The 13,245-nt window shown below is 41.3% G+C and overlaps 1 protein-coding gene across 4 annotated transcripts in view; it reads left to right on the forward strand.

The window, feature by feature from the left end:
• TAOK3 (TAO kinase 3) overlaps positions 1-13,245 on the forward strand; it is a 145,009-nt gene that overhangs the window by 71,870 nt on the left and 59,894 nt on the right. For all 4 annotated transcript variants that reach the window (XM_075273338.1, XM_075273364.1, XM_075273354.1 and 1 more), the window contains 2 exons: positions 341-547; positions 3,939-4,073. In XM_075273338.1, the coding sequence (XP_075129439.1) occupies positions 341-547; positions 3,939-4,073 (342 nt within the window). The remainder of the gene's footprint in view (positions 1-340; positions 548-3,938; positions 4,074-13,245) is intronic.

Genomic DNA, 13,245 nt, shown 5'->3' on the forward strand with positions numbered 1-13,245 from the left:
CTCTATAGAGGTCTCTTCATCAGGATGGTATCATCCTGATGAAGAGACCTCTATAGAGTCTCGAAAGCTTGATATGTCATCAAAAAACTTTTTGAGTTAGCCATTAAAAAAGGTATCAACTACTGAGGACTTCTCTCAAAAAATTTCTTTCATATAATACATATACACACATACATATATATTTGTGTGTGTGTGTATGTATATAAATATATATATATCACAAATTACTTTAAAATACTTTTTTTCTTCTTTTACTGTATCTTAATTTCTGCAAATGTGAAAAGCATGTGAGAAATGTATGTGACTGTTAATAATGATATCACTGTATATCCCCCTATAGGACAGCGAGCACATGGCAAACTTGACCCGAAAAATGGACAGCCTCGGCAGCAACCATTCCATACCAAGTATGTCAGTCAGTACGGGTAGCCAGAGCAGCAGTGTCAATAGTATGCAGGAAGTCATTGATGACATGAGCCCAGACCTGAGCTTGATGCAGAGTTACAGCTGCACTTTTGATTCAACCTCCTCCTTGGTTCCCAAAAAGGTAAGAAAGCCTATTCAGTGGGGTATGTCAGATCTAGAAGCTGGAGAGTCTTACACATACTAGTACTAGGTATACTGTAGAAACAATAACCTATATGCTTCCATGAAAACCAGTGATACATTTTAGCTACACGCAAAAGTATTAGGTTAGGTTCACACTGCCGGTGACCGTCCGATGACACAAAACAGATTTGGAAGCCTTTGCTTTACTTACCCTTGTTCAATTTAATATAAATATTTAAACAGATATTCCCTTCCATCAGCTTTCCAAATTTTTGACAGAAAAAATAAAGTAGCAGGCGCAAGAGCCCTGATATCATGCGGTTTTAGAACCATTATATTTTTGTTTAATTTTGTTTTAACTGCAGTTGTATACTTTGTTATAAAGACCCCTAGTCTCTAGTTTTTCTTACCACCGTTTTCTATGTGGTGACATAACTTGGCCTTAGTAAAAAAAAAAAAAAAAAAAAAAAAAAAATTCCCACAAATATATAAAGTGTTGTCATGCCTGCTGTGTGGCTCCAGCATTGTACCAGGCAGCAAAGAAGACCTAGCAATCTTCTCAAGCAGCTGTCACCTTGTTGCCTCCTGTTCTGTTTTTTTTTTTTTTTTAATTCTTTCTTATTATACCTTAAAACATGGCATATTTAATTTTTTTTTTAAGACCTATTCAGATAAATAGAAAAGATTTTCAGCCGCAAAAGTTCTGTAATGTATGAACATATCTTTGCATAGCTAATACTGCCGTACAACTGAAGGAGGAGGATGAGGAGATTATTCCATTTTTTACTATGGTGTGTGTGTGTGTGTGTGTGTGTGTGTGTCAAGTGCTATGAATATAGAAACTACGGTATAAATTAATTTTTTTTTTTTTTTTTAGTATAGCAAGTGTTTATTTGCCCCATAATGAGCTGTTTATAAATGTATACTTATTGCCGAATATTTGGCCTCTGAAAACGCTAAAAAGTAGTTGGTTTGTTTTGGGGTTTTTTTTGTTTTTTTTTATACCTTCCTTTTGCTTTGAAGGTACAATGCAAGACTAATTAATAAAATGGCTTTAATACAAAAATACATTTAATGTTATTAAAAAGAAAAAGTGAAAAAAGGAGTATATCAAATTTAAAAAAAAACAACAAAAACAACCTTTCAGATTGTAGATTAGCCATTAGTGGAGCCCCGGCAATGTAACAATAGCACATGTTTCAGTGTAACATTTGTAAGTGTAAATATCACACACAGTCCTAGTAATGGTCACTGAGGTGGACGGGATACAACAAAAAGCTTTTAGTGAGGGTGGACCTTTACTGCGACAACAGTGTCCTGTGACAAATCCCAGTTAATTGGCTGAATGGTGCGATTCATGTGGGAGATCATCAATGGTGACAATCGCTTTCATTCAGCCAAGTCCATTTTTTGGCATAGTTCATTGTTGTTTGGACACCAGTACACATGTAAATGTATTGTAGTCATTAGTTGTAAGGGTCAAAGCAACAAACAATAGTCGTGCCCCGGTCACTTACCAAGTAACCCTTTTGATGGGTTAAAACTGACCAGGACATTTCTCAATAAAATATAATGCCCATCACAATGTGATAGAAATGACGCTTGTAGAAAAAGAAGTGGAACCGGGTTGTTGGATTTAAGACTCAGTTCACCTTTGTGTTTGGATTGGTTTTTATGTTCCATGATGGGAGCAGAAAATCTGAATTTAAGCTGTAACCAAGGTCACATGAAGTCTGAGGGACACCAATGACTTCTAATGAGATCCACCTACATCTATCATAGTGCCCTTCATTTTATTAAAAAAAATAGTGCTGCATGCTAGTAAATGGTTCCAATACAGATGTGAACAGATCCTTACTGACCAAGGAATAGTGATAACTAATAAACTCTCGTATGTAGACTACCGTTAGCTGAATGTCTTCATGGCGCTGCCATAATGCAGCACCCATCATGGATGTAGCATGCAGTTGCTTCTCCATGACCATAGCACCCATTATAGTTGGCTACAGTGTCCTCACCTTAGATAGGCCAGGCGCACATGTCCATTAGGAAAATGGAAAGTAAGCTGGGCAAAGATCCATCTGATGAACACCAACCGTGTCTAACAGGCCCCATTGACTTTAATGGCATGTGTTGGGTTCCTGTCCTTTTACTGGTGGTGGAATGGCGCAGCTTGCTGTGATTTTTAGTGGAGGCCTTTGACACAGATGTGAACACAGCCTTGTAGGCAGGAGAAGTGTCCTCTCTGCTTCATGTGTGGGTACAGGTGACTGAGCGGGCTGAATAATCCTGGGGTCACACTTGTCCTGTATGACAGCTGATGTAGTGTGTGCTGGCTGGTGCACCTGCTGTGCAGGCCTGTGTGTCATGTACATCACTGTGCTGCCACCATTTTGGGGGTGTTCCCTGCCTCTCACAGCTGTGGAAATGTCATATATTTAGTGCTCGTTCTGTCTCTTTAAAAGAGAAAAAAAAATCCCAGTGATCCCTCCTCAGCGAGGCTGGAAAGTGCTAGAACGGAGCAGGGTCTGGAGGAGCAGTGCCCGCTGCCGTACACCCTCACACCCTGCCTGAGCGGCGGACACGGGGGCCACAGCATACATAGAGAGAGATAGCAAATAACACCTAGATCTATTGCAGCCAGAAGGGGCGGAGACTGCACAAGCTAAGCCCAAAAATAGAGCAGCAGTAGCGGCGGCGGCGGCAGCATCATCTAAAAGACAAAAGGAGGCACAGAGGGAGGGGGATCTGCCGCCTGATCGGTGGGAGCATGCCAGGCACGGCTCCCCCCGCAGCTGCCCTGCTGCTGCTGCCGTGTGTGGGGTTCGCTGCAGCCGCCTCATCGCTGCCGTGTATTTAGTGTGTGTGCGAGTGTGTGAGTGTGTACGTGTGCGATATAAATAAATATATCTCCATAGATTCCCTCCCCGTCCCCTCCTCCTCTGCCTCCTCCTCCGGCTGGATGGGATTGTGGAGCTAGGGAAGCTGCTGCCGCTGCTGCTGCTGCTGCCGTGCTGGAGCCACCACACAAGCGTCTCTTTAAAAGGATCAGCTGACCCCACCGAGCTCCAGCTGCAATGGGCTGCCGCCGCCGCTGCTGCCTCTCCTGTCGCCCCTCGGCCGGTGGCAGCCGCACGGACTGAGCCCGGGGCGCCACACAGACATCGGCGATCACCGAGCAAAACACCAGAGGGGGGACAACGGGGAGTGAGACAGCGGGAGAGAGGGGAGAGACGGCCGGGGGGGCGGGAGGGAGGGAGGGTGGGGGAATCACGTTAAACTATGCATCTCATAGAGCCGTGCTGGCGCGGACGGAGGGCTGAGAGACACGCTGCCGCAGCCGGGGCCACAGCACACTCCTCTCTCCTGCTTTTCACCCCTTCCTGCAGGATCATGCATTCATAAGGGATGAGGCGGACCACAGGGATCCCAGGCCTGAGCTGCGGCCTACCCCGTCAGTGCAAAGTCAGGCACTTCATTACCGGACCCGCGAGCGATTCGCTACAATCAAATCAGCATCTTTGGTAAGAAGCGACGAGCGGCTGCCTCGTATTTATTATCTCCCTGCCGGGTACATGTTCTCCCATTGCTGCTGCCATCACCCATCCCCCCCCCCCTCCACCTCCTCCTCCCAGTACCCCCCCACCGTCTTGTGTTGCACCTTCCCCTCACCTCATCCTGGCACCCTCAACCCCATCACCCCTCCCTCCATAAAAAGAGATTTGCATCTCCTGGTTACCCTCCCCCGTCCCCTATCTGTCGTTCATGTTTTAATGTTTGTTGGCATAGCAACCAGGGCTTGCAAAGGAGGAATTCTAGCCCTGTGCATGGAATACAAAAATCCCCCTCTCATATTGTCCTAGACCGTGTATAGAAAAGCTGGGCTCTAATGTCTTGTGTGTGCTGTGTGGCACAGAGGTGGTGCTGAGAATACTGCAATATTAAATACAAGCTGGGCAGGGAGATGGCTCTGGAAAGATGGATCTCTTTGTGTGTGGAGGGCTTCCTTTTTTTTTTTTTTTTTTTTCTCTCCTTTTTTTTTTTTTTTTTTTTCCCTCCCTCTCCCCTTTCCTCCTGTAATGTCACCTGTGTGTAGTATAGATGCCCTCCGTTAAACCTTTTTCTCCATGTATAGCTTTCCCTTTACTGATGGGTGGCGAGCTTTTCGTTGCTTGACCCTCCCTGGCTGGTGACGGGTGGTGTATGTCTAGTGTATGGAGAAGGGCTATACCAAGGCATCCTACATGTTTGTGTTGTGATAAGACAGAATAACCATGGCTTTCTTCTCATTACTGTCAGGCTATCCCACCGTCTCTGAGCAGGGGTCAGCTGTGTTGCAAACATAAAATGTGGATATTTATGGAGCTATCAATTGCATAATCCTCCAGATATTCCCTCTTAAATAGATGGGTGTCCTTGCAAAAAAGAAGGGAAAAAAAAAAAAAAAGAGGAGGGGGGCACGTCACACCCCTTTTACACATGCACATATCTGCACACACATACATACATACATACATATAGGATTTAGGTGTCTGTATACATATATATTTTATATATAGAACATTTACACATACATTATTTATTTATTTTCCAGTCCACTATTTGGCTGTGTAGATAGTCATTGCTACATTTATGGATAAGGGGCAGAGCCAGGTTCTGTCGACATGTACTGATGCTGCTGGCACCAGAGTACAAATCCAATTCTAGAATTGTTGCTGGTTCCACCACAAGCCTGGCAAATGCCATATTGCATAGTTTTTCCGAGTCTCTGATAAGACATGAAAGCTGGTTGTTGTTTTTTTTTTGCCTATACATACTGCATTTGTAGTCCTCTAACATAACTGCAAGAGGGTTTTTTTTTCCTTTTTTTTTTTTTTTTTTCTCTTTGCAATAGCAATATGATCATCATAGAAGAGGAACCATTTTTAATTGTCCCTATTCTGCAGTCCTCTAAAGTTACTGTTCAGCAGCCCTCTCCTTTTCTGACATGAAAGGCAATTATGGGTTTTGTGCAAAATGCTTACTCATGTCAAAAACACCAAATTTTTAGCAGAGATGAATATTCTGTTACAATACACATGGTAATAAGCCAACACATCCTAGACAAGCATTGCTTGGTGGCTTATATTGCCATGATAATTGTGTGTAAACAGCCATGTATATGTGGTATGTGGATAAACAATGGCTCATGAATACTGCCATTTTTGACCCTCTTTTGCTCCATTTTTTTGGCATTGGCCTGAATCACAAGACATGTCCACTGACCTGACATAGTAAGGTGGATGTGATCGTTATTCTTTTTATTGGCTCTTTTTATGCACATTGTGGAAATAAATTGCAATAGTGTAGACCTGTTAACATTGACTTGTGCTTATCCTGTTCTAAAAAGAAATATAAATTGTAGGCCTCTTGTCCCAAAAATATTATGTATGTAAATATACAGAATTAGGACATTGGATTTGTGGGGCGATATCTGGTATGAGGCCCATTTATGCTTTTTTTATTTTATTTATTTATATATCTTCCTTTATAATCTCAAAAATCCCATGAGACTATATTTTTTGCCAAGAGTAATCCCTGGTGCCCCTTTTGTATACAGAAGTTACTTCACACCATGATGTAACCTTGGGTTCTCCCATGATCTACTAAAGACACTGCTGCCAACAATTTCCCCAAGGCTCCCACTGGAGGCCGTGGCTATCTGTTGATCTAGTTGTTATGTGGTTGACCTTTTCATTGTTTTTTTAGGCATTTAAGCACTTGAGAAGTATGTTTTTTTAGAATAATATACCCTATAAGTATTGAGTGGTTGAGTCCAGTTATAGGTATACATGTTATCCAGTTTTCTTATGGTAGCAACAATGATGTAGAGGCATCCTGTGTTATGTTGGTATAAAGAAACGGATCTGGTTTTGTGAAATTGAAGAGTCACAGGATGAATACCATTGCTGTACTAAGTTCAGTTTGTCTGTAATGGTCCCCGCATAGGATCTAGTATAAAAGGTATGTAGAACATGTTCACAGTAAACCCATTTTTCAATCTGAATTGCATTTTCCTTTTTGATGAAATCTGTTGAATAAAAAGATGTCTCAGAAGTTTTCTTACATATGTTGCATTGATAACTGGTTATTTTGAAGTATTCTTACATCTATGGAACACTTCTGCCTTTCTCTGATTTGTGGCATTGCAATGGCTGGCATGTTGCTCATTTTTGAAACAAGAATTAGTGGGAATGACCAACCAGAATACCAAATGCAAATCCTGTTCCTGTATGACAGGAGACCCAACCATTTTCCTCAACACATTGCACCACAGGTCTAATAGAGACCATATTTTAAGGTCATCTAAACTCATTAGATTGTGGTGGGATTCGTTGATGATCCCCAGAATGCAGATGTCAGGCAAAAGATGGATTCGACATGCTGGATTTTAACCTGGAGATGAGTTGTTGCCCTAGGTGGCATTTCCATCTTCTCTTCATGCAGGTTTATGGGGCAGAAGGAAGGAAATAAATCTATATCAGATGAAAACATATGTACATTTTCTTTATCGTTTTTGTAGGCATTGCAGAACATCCATTGCATCAGGGACAGGCAACCTTTGGTACTCCAGCTGTTGTCAAACTACAACTCCCAGCATGCATACTTGCTCTGCTGTTCTTGTAACTCCCATGAAAGTGAATGGAGCATGCTGGGAGTTGTAGTCTCACAGCAGCTGGAGTGCTGAAGGTTGCTGACCCCTGCATTACATGTTAGTTCTCCTGCACTTCCAGCACTGCTGCTCCAGTGCCCTTTTTTGACATGCCAGTTTGTACCTGAGACCAATCCTGCAATCAGTGGCTTTAGCAAACTTGTGCTATACACAGCTAAAGTCAGTGATTGGATGTGATGATCATGGGTATAGATGGGTAACTCATCGTTGCAGCCAAACAACTGGCTTGGAGCAATGGTAATTGAGCAGCGCATATTTAACAAGTGAGCAATTGTTCTTTAGTTATTTTATGTTGTCTCCTATTGGATAATTTTTACCTTAAAGAACTGGAAAATCTAGTGAAATAAAGTGGTTTCCTAATGATTTCACTCACGGTGATGGCTTCATGTTTCTTGTATGCTACTATCTGTGAAGTTTATGTAAGAGTCATTTGTAATTTCTCAAACTGTGGGGTCTTCTTCACATTTTGCAGTCAATTCACAATCTGTTACATTGGTTAAGGTAAAGAAAAACAATGTGTTAAAAAATGACGAAGCCACTAAGCATTTTGCTGAAATTTTGCCATAAATGTAGCAGAAAATCATGACTTGATTAGCCAATGTGAATAGACTAGGAAGGTGAGGATGGAGAACAAGTGACCGGGAGTCAGACCCCTAACTGGCTTGTTGAATTCGGTTTTGAGACTTGCTTGCTTTTAATTTAATATCCATCTTTATGGTGTCCTAAAACAGTGGTCTAGTAAAGATATAGAAAAATAAAGTCATAGGAACTAACTTCAAGAAAGGAAAGAGAGTCTGACTTTGGCAGTCAGGATGGTTTGTTGCTTTTTCTGCACACCCCTTTAGTAGTAATTGGCATTTCCATATACAAATGGTGTAGTGTAATGTTCATATTGTGCGGGCCAGTCCCGAGTAGTTAGATGGTCCTCAATAACCATTTTTCTGGTGTGTTGTCCAGTTCTATGGTTGAGTTAAGTCTTGCACATCCTTTGGAAGTAATTCTCGGTGTAAACAGTTTAACGTGAGATCTTGCCTAAAATACAGATATTTTTTTTATTTCTTTATTGGTTTCACATCAATTTCCCACTAAACACGGTTTGTGTGTTTGGTTTTCCACAGCCGTTTTATTGTAATGGAATTATGCCTATAGACTTGGCAGCCTTAGGATGGTCATGGTTTAATGTACAATATAGTTTAACCTTATTAAATATTTTATGTGATGGTTTCTAGCGCGCATGACTATGGAAGGATAGATTTTAGTATAAATTATATTTTATTCCTTTATATTTGTGATGGTGGGTGGTCCTAATATGTGATTGACAGCCCTCCATGTATTGCTGTGCAGAACTGATAGGACCGCCCACTGAATGGTCAGAGATATAGATATTACAAGAATATTTCTCAGAAAATTATATAGGAGCAGCTGGATGTTTAGAATGATGGACACAAGTGGAATTCAAAAGGGTCACCTTTACAGAGACAGAATGGCTCTCGGGAATGTTTACATACTGCGAGCCGTGCTGCTCACTGGCCGTACAAACTGTAGCGGCGGGTGTAGGTACTGCAGTGATGTCCCACAGATAGGCCATCAACCCCATTACCCCTTTTAACCATTTATTGTGAACACCAGAATAACCATAATAATTGTCCAGGAAAAGGAAAGTCCCACTATTTATGTTTTGGTAATATTTAGTGTGTGTAAATAAGGAAAAATAAGAACTTGCAAAATTAAATAACAAATATAAAAAATATTAAATCCTGAACACTTAATTCCCTTACGCTAGGTGCACACTAGCGTCACTTCTCTGTTGTTCAGTTCATTGAGGTGACCAAAACGATGGAGAGGTTGACTGCTAAAATAGTGGGGACACTCACAGCCTGGCTAACCCCATTGACTATAATGGTGTCCATTGGGTGTCCATCATTTGTAAACTAAAATCGGGGAAGGAAAAATCCTCTGTGATTTATTTCCTTCTCACATTTAAGATGGACGCTACAACTGAGTCTCCAATGGAGACTCTGGTGTAGATATGAACATAGCGTAATTTCAGTATCCGTAGCAAAACACAACAACATCCATCCATTTGTTTTGGAGAACAGAACTGGAGCCTCATGGCCACTGACTATTACTTGAGGTAAATGTCATTGCAATAATTAGAAATGGAGAAGAGCTCCAATATTCCATGCCCTGTCCACTTCTACTCCACACAGAATTTTCACCTTAATATAATGACATTAGTAATCTTTTGGCTCGCTAATTTAGCCTGATGCATCCATTAGTAAGATAAAGCGATCCTCAAACAGGTTATCAAACTGCACACTCCACTCAGTGTAGATAGATCAGTCTCCCTGCACACCGAAGTGGTAATGTAACCATCACAGGCAGGTTTTGCCTCCCAGTTCCCAATATAGTGAGTATTGAGGGACATCAACAGATGGTCAAGGGAGAATGTTTTCCTCTTTGCTAAACCTACTTTGATCCCTACATCGCATGACTTGGTAAAAGATGCTTCTGCAGCCGTTAATCTGAAGTAAAGTAGGTGCAATACCTACTGAGGAAATTCTGGGTTGCTGTGGTCATTGTCTTGCTGAAGTATGCTGGACAGCTCCTGCTTCTTGCACAGTCTTGTAGACAGAATAGCTGCTTTTTGTAATAGGCTGCAGGATTTTTCGTTTCTGCTTACTGCATCAAAAACATGTTAGTGGCTTGGTCGCTTGTATGTTGATGGCTAGCTTTGTCAGGAACATGTGCGTATTCACATTTTCTGTATAGGCTTTATTGCTTAATGTCAATTAGAGCCAGATATGGGGGAATCTTAAAACTTTTTACATTTTGTTATGTAAAAATGGGGCAGTAACATTTACAGGGATTTCCTGGGCGGAAAAATTCTGCTAAGTAATCGAGTATGGCATAGTAAAATAAATAAGAATAATAGCCACCTTCACCAATCTGTGTTCCAGTTCTGATATTGCTTGGGTTTCCACTGTTCCCTGATTCCTGGTGCTGCTCAATATACAGGAAATGCCTAGAGGTGGCCAAAGTAGTGACTCTCCTCAGCCTGTACGTGGCAGAGTGTGTCTGGAGATGTCTCCGATTTGTGTTGAGCAGGATCAGAGAGCGTCAGGAAGTTTCGCAAACCAGTCTGCAAAGGGATTGGTGAGGGTGAATAGTTATTTATTTTTGTACTTCTGCAGAACCCTTCAAGGATGAGGCCCCACGTTGCAGATGCACAGTGGGGCTTTGTTGTTGTTGTTGTTTTGGGGTTTTTTGTTTAGAAGATTTTGCTGCAATTTTATTATTTTTTTTATTTTTTTTATTTTTTAAGCCAAAGCTAAAACTGGCTACAAAAGTCATAGGTACTGTTACTGCTCAATCTATTCCTGGCTTTTGTTATAAAAAAAAAAAAAAAAAAAAAAAAAAAAAAGCAGCAAAATCTGCAACAAAAAAAAAAAAAGCTTTTCCGCAAGTTGGATCTCAGCCTAAGGGTGCATTCACACTGAGTAAACGCTAGCTTATTCTGAACTTAAAACACGTTCAGAATAAGCGGCGTCTAAAGCAGCTCCATTCATTTCTATGGGAGCGGGCATACGAGCGCTCCCCATAGAAATGAATGGGCTGCTTCTTTCACTCCGTGCAGTCCCATTGAAGTGAATGGGGAGTGCCGGCGTGTACGCTCCGGCATGAGCAGAGCTTGCCGTATAAGCCGGCACTTCTCATTCACTTCAATGGGACTGCACGGAGTGAAAGAAGCAGCCCATTCATTTCTATGGGGAGCGCTCGTATCCCCGCTCCCATAGAAATGAATGGAGCTGCTTTAGACGCCGCTTATTCTGAACGTGTTTTACGTTCAGAATAAGCTAGCGTTTACTCAGTGTGAATGCACCCTAAGGGTGCTTCTGCAAAATAGTATATCTATCAGTTTAACAAATGGACGGGATAGCTCCTGGCAGATGTGTTAAACTCATTGTGGCACCCAACCTGTGTAAATGCCAATGTATTTAAAAAAAAAAAAAAAAAAAAATTCTTTTCTGGTGTCATATGAAAGATGAAGTAGTCATCAGATCCTGTTACACCTATATTATGGCTTCCCCAGTTAAAATAACAGTCTGGATTGAGAAAGGCTACATATAGATATGCCAATTCTGATTAGATTTCCAAATGGTGAGATTAGGTGAAACTGCCATCTCCTCTTTCATTTAACACCAGAATAGCTGTTCTATGTTATAAAATGCTCAAGATATATCTGTTTGAAGTGCCCCAAACATCCCCCCAATGCCACAAACCTCAGCATCCCTGCATTATACAGTGCACTGAGCCTGTCCTCCCTTGCTACAGTTTGAAACATTCTACAGATCTCAGAGACCCTGTCTGCTTAAAAAGCAGGGTTACCTGTGGAAAACCATAGATGTCATAGACTATAATGAGATCCAATAGGTTTCCACACTGTTTCTGTTGGTTTCATACTGAAACCGATGGAGAGAAAAGTCTTGCAGGACTTTTCTCTCTCCTGACTTTAAGCGCAGTCCTATAGCGACTCCAACGCAGATGTAAACTTAGCCTTAAAAACAGGGATTAAAATATTCCCCCAGGTGAAGCAATGGAAAAATGTATATTAGGGCATGACTGCCATCCTGGGCTCTTATCCTTTTCTTTTTTTCTTTTTTTTTTTTTTTTTTTTTTTTTTTTTTTTTTTTTTTAATTATACGGCTTTTTGGCATTCCTTACCTTTTAACCTTCTAGGGTTCTTTTTTTTTTTTTTTTTTTTTTTTTTTAATACTTAAAGAAAACCTGTCACTAGATTTAACATAAAAACTTGGCTAACAAAATAGGTCAATTTCTGATGACACAGTCCTTTTAAAGAAGGCCTTTCGCATCCTCATTGATGTGCTGTATTCTATTTGGCCAGCACACTGTCTGCTTACTCGGTATGAGCCCCAGTGTGGAGATATCCATGCCGAAAATAACTGCTCCGTTATTTCCCCACTGTCAAAAGGCTGGGCCTTACAGTTCAGTGTCATGGGAACACCCCAACCCCACAACTACTCTTTCAAAGACTTGTATTGTCTGGGGTGGGGGTGCACTGAGCTATAAGCCTGTCCTTCTGATAACAAGGAGATACTGGTGCTGAAATATATGGCACCGATATCTCCAGCAACGGGATGCATACTGAGAAAGCTGCAGTATGTGCTGAATTCAGTACACTGTCAGTTTTTTATCCGTATATAATACCGTACATCTAGGAGAACGTGAAAGGTGCTCTTTAAGGTAAATGACTTAGAGTGTACAGGAAATTAGTCTTGGACTCCTCCTCAGTGGTCTGGGCACATGTACATTGCACAGAGCAGGGCATGGTACAGCTCATTCACAGCCCAGTTTAATACTGTTGGAACTTGGCTGCATATGGTCATGCTGGTGGTTTCGTGGCCCTAGTAACAGGTTTTCTTCAGCTACCTTTGTCTTTGGCTATTTGGGTCGGTACTACTTTCCAACACGCGTTTCTATAGTTTTCCCTTCTACTGTTTGCTGTATTGTAAAATATATGCAGTCTCTGATGCCTGTAATTTAGTGAAATTCACCCTAATAAAGTTAGTTTCATTGGTTATTGGAGTTTTGTTCTGTTTGCTATTGTGTAGGTTTAGTAGCCCTATGAAGCCAGTCAGTCCCTCTAATACTGTGGTTTGTTTCTTTGCCAACACTTTGGATTTCTTTGATACATTTGTGTATGTTGAAACGATCCTGCCAATAGTACAAAATACACCTAAGTATTAAGGAGAATCTGTCTGTAGGAAAACGGGTATCAAACTAATTGGCAGTACCTTGTAGGGCTACTCCTACATTTTCCAAAGATGGCACGATTATTCTACATTGGCTCTGTTTTCAGGAAAATCAGCATTTTATTTTTAAGCAAGTTAGCTGAATAGGGCTTTAGGGATGTTTCTTCTGCTGGGGCTTCACTCTCCACCCCAGATAACCATCCCCAACAG

This window comes from Leptodactylus fuscus, chromosome 1, assembly GCF_031893055.1.
Source record: "Leptodactylus fuscus isolate aLepFus1 chromosome 1, aLepFus1.hap2, whole genome shotgun sequence".
Lineage (NCBI taxonomy): Eukaryota > Metazoa > Chordata > Amphibia > Anura > Leptodactylidae > Leptodactylus > Leptodactylus fuscus.